The sequence below is a fragment of the Nanorana parkeri genome, unplaced genomic scaffold (assembly GCF_000935625.1).
Source record: "Nanorana parkeri isolate BGI_ZX_2015 unplaced genomic scaffold, ASM93562v1 scaffold686, whole genome shotgun sequence".
Classification (NCBI taxonomy): domain Eukaryota; kingdom Metazoa; phylum Chordata; class Amphibia; order Anura; family Dicroglossidae; genus Nanorana; species Nanorana parkeri.
Genome location: NW_017306954.1, coordinates 160,946 through 177,648, shown reverse-complemented (window position 1 = coordinate 177,648; position 16,703 = coordinate 160,946). Strand labels below are relative to the sequence as shown.

General features: G+C 45.6%; 1 protein-coding gene across 1 annotated transcript in view; it reads right to left on the bottom strand.

The window, feature by feature from the left end:
* Positions 1–16,703, bottom strand: part of SORBS3 (sorbin and SH3 domain containing 3) — a 69,427-nt gene that overhangs the window by 42,832 nt on the left and 9,892 nt on the right. Inside the window, exons 4-7 of the mRNA XM_018563688.1 lie at positions 15,297–15,357; positions 15,124–15,202; positions 13,183–13,756; positions 10,927–11,019 (exon numbers count right to left, since the gene is read on the bottom strand). Coding sequence (XP_018419190.1) covers positions 10,927–11,019; positions 13,183–13,756; positions 15,124–15,202; positions 15,297–15,357 — 807 coding nt within the window. The remainder of the gene's footprint in view (positions 1–10,926; positions 11,020–13,182; positions 13,757–15,123; positions 15,203–15,296; positions 15,358–16,703) is intronic.

The following is a 16,703-nucleotide window of genomic DNA, read 5'->3' as shown; positions in this document are numbered from 1 at the left end:
CCCCTCTCTCTCTCTCTCCCCCCACCTCTCCCTCCTCTACCTCTCTCTCTCTCTCCCCCCACCTCTCTCTCTCTCTCCCTACCTCCCTCCTCTACAGTTCAGCATGTTGCACTTGAGATCAAGTCGGATCTGCATACAGCTTCTGCAAACTTTAAAAGCTGCTTCTGTATTTGGGTCCTATATCCAGGGGCCCCTGTGTATGCTATATGTATGAGCTCCTCCTGAAGGCTTCCAGAACGCGGAAATTGTTGCTGATGCCAGGATTATGTTCGTGTGAATAATAGATGGTGTAATCTTTCAGTCCGCGTGACGACGACGGGATAAATTGCTGTTCAGCAGCGGAACATTTTCTTCATCGTATTATTACTGGTTTCGACATTAGGAGATTAAATGTATTGAGAGACACTCGATATAACGGCGCCGTGTACCATTGCGTCACGAGTTCATTCCCATCGCTCATTTGGAGGAAGTGTCCCTATTGTTACATAGTTACATAGTATTTGAGGTTGAATAAAGACATAAGTTCATCAAGTCCAACATATTGTGTGTATGTATATGCAGAGGCGTAACTAGAATCTTCAGGGCCCCGGTGCAAGAAACCATGAAGGGCCCCCGCCCCCAACCCCACGGCACTGCATGGTTAACAGGAAGGCTGCCGAGGTCCCCAGCAAGCGCGGGACCTCAGGCAGCTGCTTGTTTAAAATTTTAGTGCCGGTGTTCTGTCGAGAACGCTGACCCAGTATCTGTGTTTATGTACAGACGGGATTAAGGAGGAAACCGGCATTTATTTACAAAGTATTTGTTTGTAATGATTAATTGTGACCGTTAATGAAATGCCGTCCATGGCAGGAAATGATGGACAGAATATTATCGGTCACAATTAACGATTTAAACGAAATACTTTGTGAATAAATCCCGGTTTCCTTGATAATATTGGTCTATGCGCAAGCGCAGATGCTGAGGTCGGCAAATTCAACTAGTTCAGCGTTCTCGACAGAACACCGGTATCTGCGTTTAGTATCGGGGGATTTTCACGAGTATGAATACTTGTGAAAATGCCCATTATTAACACTGGTGTATCCCTACTTAAAAATATAATGCATTGCTGGGACTTGTAGTCCTACATAGTTGGAGCTATTCTGCATTGCTGTATAATCTTCATACAGCAATGCACAATACCACCAGCTGTGCTGGACTACAAGTCCCAGCAAAACACACACACACTCTCTCTCTCTTCCCAGCGCCCCCTCCCACTCCAAACTTACCTTCACTCTCCTGCAGGCCCATGGCCCTCTTCCTTGTCTTGGCGGCCAGGGGGCGGAGCTAAGAGACGGCCCTCTTAGCTCTGCCCCTAAGAGGTGGGACCAGCTCATTCTCCGGCATCAGTGTAGTGAGAGCGTCTCCAGCCCTTTCGCACAGCCGCCTGTACATGCTGCGGGTGGCTGTGCGACAAAGAAGGAGCGGCACGATCGCGGGGGGGCCCTCTACTTCCATGCTGGGCCCCCCAAGTGGCGGAACGCCAGGGTCCGGTCGCAATTGCGACCGCTGCAACCCTGGTAGTTCCGCCAGTGTGTATATGGTTCTGCTGGTGTGTGTATGAGTCCATGTGTGATCTTGTTCTTAAGAGTACCTTAACTCTTAAGATCCCTCTGTCCTTCCTTTTCCCTCATCTGTCCCTCCTTTTGGTTGGATGTATAGACATCAGAAGGTCTGTCGCTGTGTTAAGCTGCATTTACAGTACATGGGATTTTTAAGACCTGCAGCAAAATTCTTGTAGCAAAATTCTGTGGATTCTTATGCTAGGAATCAGAGATGGCTCCATCCAGGGCTGGTCATCTGGCCCTAGCCATAGTAAACCGATGGATGTGCTGATACATGCGATTAGCAGCGGATGCGTGCGGCTCCTGTCAGCCAATCATTGCTTCATACAGGCTTACAGGAACCATAGCTGTCCACCAATAGTCGCATTCGCACCTCCAACTATTACATAGTATTTGAGGTTGAATAAAGACATTAGTCCATCAAGTCCAACCTATTAGGATCTCATTCTTACCTGCAGCTAGGGACAGATGAACTGCCCTAGACACCGACAAATTGCCGCAAGGGCCTGCCATGAGACCCTAACTACAGGTAACCACTGGATGTGCAGATAAATGCAAACAGCAGCGGGAAGATGCAGCTCCTGTCAGCCTGCCATCAGCCCCTAACTACAGGTAACCACTGGATGTGCAGATACATGCAAACAGCAGCAGACAGCTGCGTCTCCTGTCAGCCTGCCATTGGGATTGTACAGGCTGAGTGACCGCAGCTGTTGAGAAACCCCTATGGTTCCATCCACAAAAATCTGCTTTTTCTTGCCACAGGAATCGACTGCTGGCCCTTAAAAGCCTAATAAATGTAAATGGGGCCTAAAGATGCTTTTAGCAGAGAACGGGTCCCTTAGCATGTGTAAAACGGACTGGAGACAGGTTGGTGCTTCTCTAGTCAGTCTTGGCTTATTTGTGCAGTGAGAGCAGTTTGAAGCCTGAAATGTGGGGAGCGCGTGTCCAGGCCCGTCTGACCTACACACTCAGGCCACAAAGCCAGACTTGTCCAAAAGTTGGACCTTCTTAAGGGACAGAGGTAGTCCACATCAGAACAGATCGGTGTATCTGAGCTAAAAGTAGCAGTCTGTATGTGAACAGACAACAGGTCCGGTCTGGTGACAGAAGGATCCAGTTAAAGGAGAACTATGGGGTTAAGGCTTTTCCCCATAGTTCTCCTTAGGGTAACGGGAGGACACAAACTAGCATCCTCCCATCACCCTAGGCTCCGTATACCGTGAGCTACAGCCCTCTATATACTGAGACGCCGCAGCTGAAGCGGATCCCGACAATTATGTCTGGATCCGCCCAGCTGCGTGAGTGACAGCTGGCTCTGCCTATCTACAGGCAGAGCCAGCTGTACCCGCCCCCTCCCCCGTCCGTTACGCCAGTCAACGCTGGAGGATCGGAGCGGGGGGAATCCAGCCCCTCCCCTGTCACGGCAGAGAGCTGTGACAGGATCGAGAGGTGAGCGAACGCCGGTATGTGCTCGCTCACCTCCCGATCTACTGAGCCGACCTGTGACAGTCTCATTGTCACAGGTCGGCTAGAACTATGAGGTGAGTGAAAAGCACTCACCTCATAGTTCTCCTTTAAGCAGAGGAGATGAGACTGGGGTTCCCAAAACAGGGCGCTGCAACAACATCCATTTGTGTTCATTGTTATGCTAAACAACTCGTGCATGAGCAAAACCCTGTATTACTTTGATGTTATGGATAAATACAATTGGGCAAAAAACCTAGCAGATTCCTTAGAAAGTCTTCATTCGAAGCTACACTGTCAAAAGCGTAATACCCCACCCAACCCTCCATCCAACACTGAAATCATTATAATTCTTACAGGGGTACTAATACGGTGAAACGCTTCCGCCCTGGTGTGAATGGGGCCTGAATGAGGCCTAACACTTTACTTTAATACTGCCACACCAATGAGGAAAGGGGGATTATAAAAAAAAAGGTAGGAACGCTAAACTGTAAATAAGGGATTTATGTTATAAATGAAGGAAGAGGTCACATCTTTCTGCCTTGAGGAAGGGACCCTGCGCGGTCCCGAAACGTCGGTTTATTTGGATGTCTGTGACGTTTTCTGTCCAATAAAAGGGACATATTTATCTTTACTACTGAGTGCTGGTGATTTCCTGACTTTCCTGTGTTTGCACAGCGCCATCCGTCGTATCTCATCACTGCGAGCACCATTTTTTTCATATCTGGCCGGGACTGCTGTGAGGAGTGCGGAGGGTCTCTCCATCTACTTGCTTATGTTATAAATGGTTTTTGCGCTGTGTTGGTGTTTGTGTTGTGATAAAATGATACAGGCGCTTTTTTTTATTATTTACACATTTTTAATTTATTTTTTTATTATTATTTTACTGTTGGGGGGCTTTGGGGAAATATTAGGGGTCTAAACAGACCCCTGACATTTCCCTTTTGAAATAGAAAAAGACATTGAGGACACAGAGTCCACACACAGAGTCCTCAATGTCTTTTTCTGCAGCCTCAGCACTCAGTGAATGGGAAGCACTCAGTACAGAGGCTCCTCCCCATTCATTCACAAACTGCTGATAGTAAGATATTTACTATCAAGCAGGTTCTCAATGGGGAAAATCCTCTGTACTGAGTACTTCTCACCATTGAGAAATTCATGAATGAACAGGAAATGATGTAAATCACCTCCTGTTCATTCATAACTGGGGGACACATAGTACTATGTGTCCCCAAACACTGGAGTGATCAGACGATCGTTCCAGTGTTTGTGCTGCACACGGAGGATTGGTAAATATAAATGATACTTACCGATCCTCTGCTCGGACACGCACACAACCGCTGTCATCCTGATCACGATGAATGAGCGGCAGGCAGGGAGGAGAGCGGAGCGGCTGTCCTCCTGTCAGTTTCAGGACGGCAGCGGCTCCTCCGCCGTCCCATTTTTTTCGGATCCCCACTGCCTCAGCCCATACAAGCGGGGGAGAGCAGGGGGATCCAGGCCCCCCCCCAGTGCCGCGGGCCCCCTAGCGACCGCATCGGTCGCTATGGTGGTAGTTCCGCCACTGAATTCTTATTTTGAAGAAGTCGGTATATAGGAAAAGCAATGGTGAAAAAAGCAGTTTAACCAAACATTTCCAACATACTAAACTGAGCTAACAGGACTCTGCAGTTCGTCTATTATATTATTACGTATGAAGGGCTCACGCACACAGGCGGCGGAGCCCGTACAACGTACACATACCGGTGTATGTTTCCACGCCAGGGAGCCTCAGGTGCTGCATACAGCCTCCCATAAACGTCAATGGCTGTACACGGGTATACGCTGGTACTTGAATATACTTGAGTATACTCGCATATACGCGTATGCATACGGATGTCAACTTCGGGACACCTGCATCCAGGGATTTACATCCAGGCTGTACAATAGTACTGGTGTATACAGGTTGGTTTTTTTTTTGTTTCTCTCCTTTTTTTTAACTTCTTTATAACTTTTTTTAATTTTCTTTAAATTTTTTACTTTTTACATTTTTATTTATCTTGTCATCTTTTACTTTTTCTAACTTATTGGACGGACCAGCAGTCTAATTACAAGTGATCTCTGCGACATCGCCGAGAACACTTGTAAAGAAACAAGTAATTTCTCCTATTCTACATTTAGCTCTGCTTGTGCAAAGCAGGACTATATGTAGAAAGTAAATTACCGCCCGGCGCCCGGAACTCTATGTTCTGGGTGTCGGGTGATTCAAACCTAAGCCGCCCCTCTGCTCAGTGCCGCCCCGAGGCCGAGCCTCGGTGGCCTTGCCGGGAATCCGGCCCTGGGTGTATACCCGCCTACAACCTCTGAATTCATTGGACCTAAGGGCCCCTGATGACGCTGTGCTTGATGCATCTTCTAGGTCCTGTGAGGAAGTATATACATCCTAATGTCGGTATCCTAGGAGGCTGCAGATGGAAGCTGACCTGTTATTTTCCCTCAACTGGGTTACACTCGCCTAAAGAATAAAATTCAAAATATTAACAACCACTTACAAAACCACCCACAATCCCCGGCTATATCTCCAACATCGTCTCAAAGTATCACCCTAACCGTCCACTCCACTTCTCCCGAGGCCTCCCGCTCTCTAGTTCCCTCGTCAACTCCTCTCATGCTCGCCTCCAGGACTCCTCTAGAGTTTCTCCCATTCTATGGAACTCTTTACCTCAACCTGTCCGTCTTTCTCCCACTCTGACTGCCTTTAGGCGATCAGTCAAGACTCATCTCTTCAGGGAAGCCTATACCACCTCAACCTAACCACTCAACCATCACGTTCTCAAACAATTCATCCCCACACAGCTACCTCCTCATGTATCACTGGCCCCTCCTTATTAGATTGTAAGCCCTCAGGGGCAGGGCCCTCCTTACCATCTTGTCTTGAATTGTATTGTGATTGTAATGTCTTCCTTGTATTGTAAAGTGCTGCACAAACTATTGGCGCTATATAAATCCTGTATAATAATAATTATAATTTTGCCTAGATGTGAATGGAGGCAGATGGTGGGTTGAATGGGAGTAAAGTAACAAAAAGGTAAATATAAACAAAATAAGAAATAAATAAATGAAAATATTTAAAAAGGGATTGCATGTTGTGTTGGGTTGGGATGGTGCAAAGTGTAATTTTTGTGTAACTAGCAGTAGATTTAGCAGTTTAGGCTGGGTTCATACCTGGGCGTTTTTTAGCGCTGATCAAAATGTAAAAAAAATAATACGAAATAATTAAATAAAAAAAAATAAAAAGGTGGATTAAAAAGTAAAAAATAAGAAACAAATTATGAAAAAATAAGAAAAGAATTATAAAAAATAAACAATAATAAGATTAAAAAATTATAAACAAGTAAATAAGATAAATAAAAATCTAAAAAAATTTAAATTGATCAAAAAATAATTAAATAAATAAAAATAAGAAGAATTAAATAAAAAAATAAAAAGTGATTAAAAAGTTAAAAAAATAAAGAAACAGTAAAAAAAAAATTTAAACTAACCCCGCCGCCCTGCCATCTGGTTGCCATTTTCCATGAATGGGAAGGGGGGGCGTATCGCGGAACCTGGCCTTGGGGTGGCAGGGGAGAGTAAATCCGGCCCTGTGCATGACTCAGAGCTGACTGCAGCGAAGTGCACAGGAGGAGGGGGAGTCACACGGGCATAATGCATGTTATGACATTTCTGAGGCGCAGGCACTTTTAGAGCCACGTGGATGTAAGGTCACGTATGCAAACACCCCAGTCCAAGTATAGAGGGATGTTGCTTTTCACCCATAGCAGTCGCCTTTTCCTTTAAATGGACCTTTACCCCCTTTCACTAAAAATAACATCAGTGTGCAGCTCTGCATGCTGATATACAATCATTTTACATTCATTAGTTACTTACAAATAGAGTTTATCTACTTCCCGGTCCTCTTGGGTATTAGTGATGTAATTATGCCCAATCGTTGCATGCTGGGAAGTTTACATCAGCAAAGCATTGCTGGGAAATCTCATCTGTAATCTCATGAGATCTCAGGGAAAGGCATTTTCCTCCCCTGAGATGATGTGCATGGTCACATGTCCTAGTCACATGTGCCATAGTTCCAGGAAGTAAAAGGGATGGCTAGTAATCTGCCCTTACTAAACATGGACGCTGTCAGAAGACTGGGGAGGAAAAGAAAAATAAGGTATGTAAACAATACAAAGCCGGCAATTATCTAGAAGTATGTGTTTGTAGATTGTCATCACTAAACATTTCTAAAAGGTGTGTTTGTTGTTATTTTAAAGATTTTGGTAAAGTTCCTCTTTAACCGCTTCCCATCTGGCGGTCATATACAAAACAGCTGGACGGGAGCTTCCCAGATGCGTGTGGGCGTTTTAAAACATGATGCGCACAAGAGGGAAACTGTGATTATTTGAAACAGCCAGAATGTCACGATCTGGGATCAGGCTCAGAGTCCAGCAGCTGAAGCAGCAGGCAATTTGTAGTACAACAGGCCGGGCTCGGTACACAAGCAGAGGGTAGTGGTGGAGGAGCAGGCAGAAGCGTAGTCAGTGAACAGGCCGAGGTCAGGAGCCAAAGGTATCAGGTATGTAGCAGGAGACGGAGAGAGTAGTCAGTGAATCAGCAGCCAAGGGTCGGTACACGGGAAGCAGAATAAGTAGATTGTAGCACAGAGGGAGCAGGGAGCAAGATAATGGCAGGAGCACAATCATCTGGCAAAGAGGAAGTGCAGAGGCGTGGCTTAAATAGGAAGTTCAAGGGAGGAGCAAGGAGGTCAGAGTTCAGCATCTGATTAGGTATAACTGAGGATACACAGGAGATCAGGCAAGGAGCTATCCAAGGTTCTTAGGTGGCTCAGCAGGAAGAACCACCTCCAGCTACAGCAGAGGCGCTGGGTTCAGACCCGGTTCCTGACACAGAAATGGCTGTTTACATGCAAGCGTTCGGGCAGCTGTAGAGACGCCCAATCGCTTGAATTTCGTGCAGCTACGTGCACATCCCCGCCCCTTCCGCCGCCAATCCCAGGCCCCCAGCAGGAGGCTGTCATTATGTAAAACGGCAAGGCGGCTCCTTCACTCTTCAGCTACAGAAACTAGAGACAAGCTGGTGAAGCAGGTCTGTGCTTCATCAGCTTCTTTGGGGGTCCATAGGTGACATTAAGGGTCTTAAAGACCCCTGATGTCTCCATAAAGAGAACCTGTCACTGTATGTGTGCTATCACATAGGGGTCTTCTTAGCTTCTTAGCCCCCTATGTGATAACAATAAAGTTAAGTATAAAAAAAAGTTTAGAAAATTAAAATGTAAAAAACAATTTAAGTTGCACATAAAAAAAAAAATGAAAGTTCCCTGCCCCCACATACACACGCAAACATGTGTCGGGTGCGCCTACGTGCTAAACCAATGCTTGTGCCCATTACGCCGCACATGTTACATATCACTGCGAACGTCAGAGTGCTAGCAATAATTTTGGGTCCATCAATCACTGATAACACTAAACTGATGAGCGGTAAAAGCTTTTAAAGTGTTGCCTATGGGCAATTTTGGATATGATCGTTTTTTCCGATTTCGCAGGTGTGCTCAATTCTAATAGTTGGCATGTTGACCAACATGACTCCATCTTTTATATTTGACCAAAAATTGGGTAATAATAAATGTTTCATAACATAATGTAGGGAAAATTGTTTGTTTCTTTCAAACTTTTTGGTAATTTTTTTTATACAGTAAAAAATAACCCCCCGTGGTGATTAAATACTTCAAAAAGAAAGCTTGATCTGTCCCCAAAAAATTATATAAAATTAATTTCAGTACAGCGCTGCATGACGGAATGCATGCTGAATACTGAGAAATGGCCTGGCCAGGAAGGGGGAATAACACCCCGGTCAGCAAGTGGTTAAGACTAGTGTGCCTACAGGTACTCAGATGCCCCCAGGACTTAACCTATATACTCTGACCATGGATGTCACTACGAAGAGTAAACAAATTGTAGGGCAGTGGAAGGTGAGAGCTGAAGACGAATCCAGGAAACGTAGCGAAAGGTCAGGGCTGGCAGCAAGCAACGGAGTATCCTGTAATCGTAACAAGAGGTCAGGGCAGGTAGCAGACAAGCGAGAATCCGAAAAACGTAGCCAGGGTCTGTCCATGATCAAAACATACGGGAGCGCACATGGATCAGCCAGGAAATGCTATCGCAATCACTGAGGCACAAGCTGACGATGTTTAACCCTTTTGCTTTTTTGCACACATGATATAATCCACGTTTTAGGCCTGAAAATCACTTAAAACCCCCAAACATTATATATTTTCTGAAAGCAAAGACCCTGTAGAATAAAATGGCGGCAGTTGTCACTTTTGATGTCTCACTACATTAACTTTGTCAAGCCCCCAAAATTTTGTAAAAAATGCATTTATATCAATTTTGATACCCAAAAACACTTTTTTATGGGGTATAAACATATTTATTTTGGGAAATATATAAAGTGACGATGACGAGTAAATAGACACCCAACATGCCCATGCTTCCGTCAAATGGCGACAAAATAGGGCACCCCATAGGCCATCCGTTTAAACGTATCCATTAGTATTGGCCCTGGAACTATTGATTGCACTCTGGCGCACGCGGCAATACCCATCATGTGTAGCGTGTGTAGCATGTGATCGTCCCTTTTGTATGTAGGTGCACATGAAGCTTGTTAACAAGAGGGCGAGGGAGTTAAAAAGTCAAGGTGGGGGTGGCAGCTAAGCTGCCAGAATCATTTCCAGCCAGCTTTACACATGTAAATATAGCTATAGCCGCCGGGAGTATGTTTAAAGGGGCCCGCTGCCGCCAACGTATGAGATATGTCCGTTGCAGCGAAAGGGTTAAATAGAGCGCCTCCAGCGTCACAGGCAAATCTCAGCTGGGGGCGTGAGGCAGATACATTAATCCACAGCTGAGGCGCAAAACTGCAGCCAGCACACAGGCTACAAAACACTGTGGCCAGATTCAATGCCACACAGCTGAAGGCTAGAGCTGCAGCTAGCAACACAGACTGATATCTTACATAGGCTGCCCGGCAGTGGAACCCAAAAACAGTAAACGTCTTTTACATAGGCTTGTTATACCTCTAAAACTGTAGTAGGTTATGTTTAGATCTAAACACTGCTTCCTAAATTTCTTATCTATTCGACAGGACAATTGGTTGCTAGGATGCTGTCAGAAGCACAGCATCATTGGTTGATAGGATGCTGTCAGCAGCACAATATAATTGGTTGCTAGGATGCTGTCAGCAGCACAGCATCATTGGTTGCTAGGATGCAGGTTGGGCCATCAACCTGGTGCAGAAGCACAGCATCATTGGTTGCTAGGACGCTGTCAACAGCACAGCATCATTGTTTGCTAGGACGCTATCAGCAGCACAGCATCATTGGTTGCTAGGACGCTGTCAGCAGCACAGCATCATTGGTTGCGAGGACGCTGTCAGCAGCACATCATCATTGGTTGCTAGGACGCTGTCAGCAGCACAGCATCATTGGTTGCTAGGACGCTGTCAGCAGCACAGCATCATTGGTTGCTTGGATGCAGGTTGGGCCACTAGCCTGCATCCTAGCAAAAGTTCAACCGAATTGGCCTAAATCACTCAAGGTGTAGTTTGTGCCAATTCTGGCTCATCTTTGTAACATGGCAGAAATGTGGCCCAATCACCGACATTTGTCGTACAGTGGCACAGATACTCTTCTAAATAGGTCTGCTCCACTCTTTATGAATACCACGGATTGTGCTTTAGTGTTGCCCCCCTCTTAGCCTGTTCAAATTTGGTTCATGGAGCACCAGCCTTCGAGCTACAAAGGGTTAGGTGTCCTTGTTCTTTTTCTCACCTCACACACCTCCAGGCTCTCTGTGCGTTTCCGAGCCTTCATATCTCTGTCCAGCTCCTCGGTGAACTCACGCAGCTCCGTCTCCAGCTGGTCCTGTCGGGTAATGAGGAGAAAGGACATAAATACGAATGTCTATATTATATATGTACAGAAACAATATGGCGGCTCAGTGACTTAGTTGGCCATGCTTAGGCCCTGTTTTACGTCTACAGTTCCTGCTAGGTGTCTGACTCTGTAAAAAAACATGAGATGGTTACTTGCCTTAGAATAGGGACCAATGTGACCATTTGTACTTACTCAGCAGAGGAATATACCAGTATTCATGGAAATAATAGATAAGAAGGCACCTAAGGAAGCAAGAGGCTACAAAGACTACGGCACTAACAACTCAAAGTCACTTGACATTGGGGTGAACTTTCTTAAGGACGGGGTTGGTGTTTAATTAAAGTGTACCCGTGGCATTTTTAAATTCAAAGAAAAAACGAAAAAACTTGTAAGAGTTAAGTGCTCAATATGTCTAGGGGACTCAATTAAAGCTTTATTACTCACCTGATCCTAAAGGTGGCCATAGACCTTACAACCATCGCAAGACTTTTGTCTTGCGATGTTTGTAAGGTAATTAAAAAAACGTACGATCTGCCCATCTTGGACAGGCAGATCGTACTTGCAATCATCGCAAGCCCGCCCCACTGAGGGGCGGGCTTCCCATGACAGCAATGGTGAATGGGCAGTGTGCGCTTGCGCACACCGGCCCGTTCGGCATTTGTCTTACGAGCATGCCACAAACCCGCCGACAATCGTACGATTCTCGGCGGGTTTGGGAACATGCTTGTAAGACAAAAGTCGTGCGACCTTGCAGTAGCAGAGGTCGCACGCCTTCCATACACCTTGCGACTATCGTACGATCGCGGGATTTCCTGTGATTTATCGTACGATAATCGCAAGGTGTATGGGTACCTTTAGTCCTGTCGGCTCCCTCCGGGCAGCTAGCCCGGTCCCTGCAGCCTCTTCTCCCCGGGGCTCTGGTAGTCTAAGAAACTCTGACGTCATCAAGCCTTATGCAAGTCCATTGATCAGTGATCACAGATCTGCTTCATCATTTTCTTCTCCGTCTACAGCAGCCGGGGAAATGACAGGCTGAAACTAGAACTGATGTAATGTACATCAGTTCCACATTCAATGATCAGAGGGGAGATCAGCAGCTGGAAGTGTGCTGTTCTGCCTCCAATCGCAGTGCAGAGACCCACCATGCCGGTCTCAGACTCGCAATGTGTTGGAACTTCTTGCACAGCCTCACAGAGAAACACAAGCACACAGTCTGATATGCATGCTGCACATGGCTTGAAAACAGGAAGGAAGCCGCAGCTTTATTCACTACCTTTTTCAATACAACAGAGTATATACCATAGATATAACAGAACTTATAAACACTGCCATCTACTGACCGAAAATGTATACTGCAGGAGTTGCTGCAATAGATACAATAATGTGTCAAGATACCGAGCACGGGTGTCCCAAAGCCACGTGCTGGTACCTATACAGGTGAACCGAATATGTGACCGCACTGCAGATACCACAACAATCTTTGTGAATGATAGTTTAATAGATATATCAAACCACATAAGCACAGGCAATTCCACCACCACCCGCAAGAAACAGATAGGAGCCACACTATATACAAACGGCAAATCACCCACAGAAGATAACAGGGCTGGTCATAACCTGGGGAGCAGGGCAACAAGAGGAGGGCCGGGAGCCACAGATCGGGAGACCTCAGGGGTAAGGGTCAGAAGTCAGGGTCCAAGGCAGAAACAGGATACTGGTTTACAGGATATGGCAACAATACTGAAGCACAGGCTTCACAGCAGGGAGAGGTTAAATACCCTCCCAGAGCAGCACCAGGTGGTGACTAATACTGGCAGACACCTGCAGGTGAGCACTGGAACTGCAGGATCAGGATTTGCTAATGTCACCCCAGTCGCACCAGGCACATCGCGCGGTTTCCCGCTGCGAATTTCGCCTGTGCAATTGCGCACAATTGCAGTTGTAACCAGATTGAAATCAAGGCGGCCACGCGGCAACCACACACGGGGCGCGCGTCCTGGGATCGCCCAAGTCTGCACTAGCCTTGAAGATTGGTGACATGTGAGAGGGGGATATAAAGAGCTTACAGTAGCCTCTATATACAGGCCCAATAGTAGCAATGGAATAGCTAGAGGAATGACATGGTTTACATTGAACTCAGTGACCACTTACCAACACTTTGGTGCCGTTTTTTCTGCTGTCTCTCGATGTGGACCTTAAAGTGCTTACGACTGAAGAGTTGGCTCTGAAAGAGGGGTGCTTATCCTTATCATGGGGACTTTTTGGAGAAGATGTCCCCTTGCTGGCATTGAGTGATGGAGTATTAGGAAAGTCAGACACTCGCGATCTGTAGGATAGTCTAGAAGAAGACACTGAATTAGGCGAGGCCAGTTCTGGACTTGGCTGATATTTGTGGTGGTGAGTTGCCTGTGTTTGTTGAGGCTGTTTGGAGGTAGAGACTGTTGAGTATGTGCCAGTGGAGCGACGGGTAAACTGTGGCTCTATGGACTTGCTGGGTGGAGATCGCTGTTCTTCTGCTGATTTATTCAATGAAAAATGAGAATGTCCAGTGGAGCGGAACGAGCTGGATGGGCCTACAGATGTCTCAACTTTGGAGGGGCTGCTTAACTTTCTTGGTGACTCACTGACTGTAGGCTTCAGTGTTATGTGCAGGTGGTTGGATTCTTTACTTCTTCTGGGCTGATCATCCTGCTCTGGTTCGCTGTCCTGTTCTTTATTTATATATCTGTAGAGAAAAAAATATAGATATTAATTAATATAAATTAATAAATGTAATTTGAGAGATGGGTGATGTAGTATAATCAGGCGATAACATTTTACTGCAGTGGTATCAATAGAAGGGCATTGCATTTCTAAAAAGAATTGTATATCAGTCACACGCCAAACAGTTCTAAGGGGGATATACACTTTATGGTCAAAGGTTTGTGGATGCCTGGCCATCACAGCTTCTACCCAAAAGTATGTAGACATCCCCCCAAATACTGAATCTGGGTGTTTCCAGTGGAGGGTACTGCTAATGCTACAGCATGCCAAGACATTGTAGACAATTGTGCTAGTCAAATTTAGCTTTGTGGAAACAGTGTAAGGAAGGCCCTTTCCGATTCCAGCATGGGAGGTCCATAAAGACATGTTTTGACATATTTTGGTGTGGAAGGACTCAAGTGGCCTGCACAGAGCCCTGACCTCAACCCTATGGAACACCTTTAGGATGAACTGGAATACTGATTACAAGCCAGGACGTCTCACCAACATCAGTTTATTACCTCACAAAGGCTCTTTTTGGTAAATGGGCAACTATTTCCCACAGACACACTTTAAATCTTGTGCCTTCCCAGAAGAGTGGAAGATGTTAGACCCCGTTCACACTGAGCGGTTTATCTCGCGATTTCCGCTCCGAAATCGCGCATATTTCCGTGCAATGCCGCTTAATGTAGCTTGTCCAATGCATTTCAGTGGAGCTGTTCACATCTCACAGCTCAATGTCGCCTGTAGCTCGTCGCTGAAGGTTGTAGCTTGAACATGACCTATTTTTTGGCGGAAGTCGCTTGTTTTGGCCCCAATAGACTCAATGGTGTTGCGATATTGCACGACATTGTCACGCGATATCGCGCTACAGAAGTGTCAGTTTTGCACAGCAATATGGAAGGAAGGAATGATGTCACATCAAGACCGCTTTTGATTGGTTACAGCCCAATGTAGCAGCGACAAAGTCCCTCCCAAAAGTCGCGCTACGTAGCGTGAAAAAATGTGCAATGTAGCTCAGCTCGAAATTGCATGGAAAAACCCACGATCTTTCATGTCGCTCAGTGTGAATGGGGTATTATAGCTGTGAGGGTCGGAAGGACATCGTCTTATTAATGCTGATGGTTTTGGAATTAGATGTCCACTAAGCTCATACAGGTTCCACAGTCAGGTGTACACAAACGTTAGCTATATAGTATTTGAATGGTGCTGTAGGGAGATGATGGGTGGTACCACCAATCATACAGGAAAAAAATACATTGTTTCCCCGATCTCATATCTGAAACCCAAAATGAGAAAAAAAAATCGACACATGCAGTCCAAGAATCACAGATCCAATTCAATATTTACCCAGAAACTGAAGTCACATAGCGGGACTGTGACTTGTCTTCAGCCTGGATGGACCCCTCACTGTCACTGTCCTCAGCATCTGAAAAAAACATAGTTTCATACTGACCTTCATGCAAACACCACAGCTAGTATTGAGTCAAACACTTCCTTATTTAGTGCTAGGGGCCACTTACCTGACAGCGGATGGAGAACCCTGAACATGTTCTTGTACCATTCTCGAGGTTTGTCCACGCTCTGGAAAAACAAACAAAATGGGGATGGGTTACTGGCCATGTTGGCACCCTACATATTTCGTAGAATTAACAGTGCCATCTGTTCTAAAGTTATATTACAGGACTTGCTGGACACAAACCTCATTTATGAAATTGCCAATACAAGCAAACCTGTTCTTTCAATTTTTGGCAGATGATGGAGAGGTAAATCACCTAATACATCTCACAGGCCCATGTAGTAAGATCTATGGGCTTCCATATACAGGTCAGAGCAGCTAATATCGAAGTTGCAAAAATCCCTGTTGAATTTTTATTTTGCGGGGAATGCAATGAGAGGGCTTGAAGTACCACTTTGTAGGGGGAATGCCCACAAATTAAAAGACAGGCAGGGACAGAGCTAGGAAGATCCTCCTAATTACGTCTGCGAGAGATAGAAAAAGTCTTGTGGTTGAAAAAACTGATGGACGTTGAGATATTTCGGGGGGTGTTCAAAGGACTATACCTGTATATTGTTGGAGCTTTTGCTGTCATGTATTTATCTAGGACTTCTATGGATGAATTCACTTAGGTCCTCCACTCGTTGACAGTCAGTCTTCTGAGGTGCAGGGCCAGATTTACTCTCTGCTGCCCCAAGGCCAGGTTCCTCAAATTTGCACCCTCCCCGTCATACCCCCCTTTAATGGAGAATGGCAACCAGATGTGGGGACGGCAGGGTTGGTTTTTATTTTATTTTTTATTTTTATCATTTGTTTTACTTTTTAAAATATTTATTTACTTTTTATTTTTTGAAAATGTATTTATCGTATTATTTTTTACTTTTTTTATTTTATTTAATAATTTTTTATCAATTTTTTTTATTTATGTATTTATTTTTTCACTTAACTTCATTGCTACCACACAGGGGCTAACCGAATCTGTCACTTCCATTGCAGGAGTTTGAGCACAGTACTGTGCTGGCTCTCCTGTGACAGCTGAGATGGGGAGGCTGCGAGTGCATCTTTCCCATCTCAGTGTTCACACAGAGCAGAGTAGAGAATGGACGTTCTCTGCTCTGCTCCCAGCTCTCCATCCTGAAGAGAGGATCTGCATCTCTGGAAAGAGGCGTCCGGCGGGGAGAGCGGTCTACCCACCCAGGCGATAGGAATTCCACACCCTTGCTGCCCCTCTACTCCCTGCTACCCCGAGGCCGGGCCTTGGTGACCTTGTGGGAAATCCAGCCCTGCTGAGGTGTGTACCCAGGGCTTCTAGGCACAGTATACAACCATGTCCACCAAAATCATATTAACATCTGGAAGGTATCTGTACTAATGGATATTATGATCAGTGCTCATCAAACCTTGGAAGGTAGATGCAGCTATGATGGGTTCA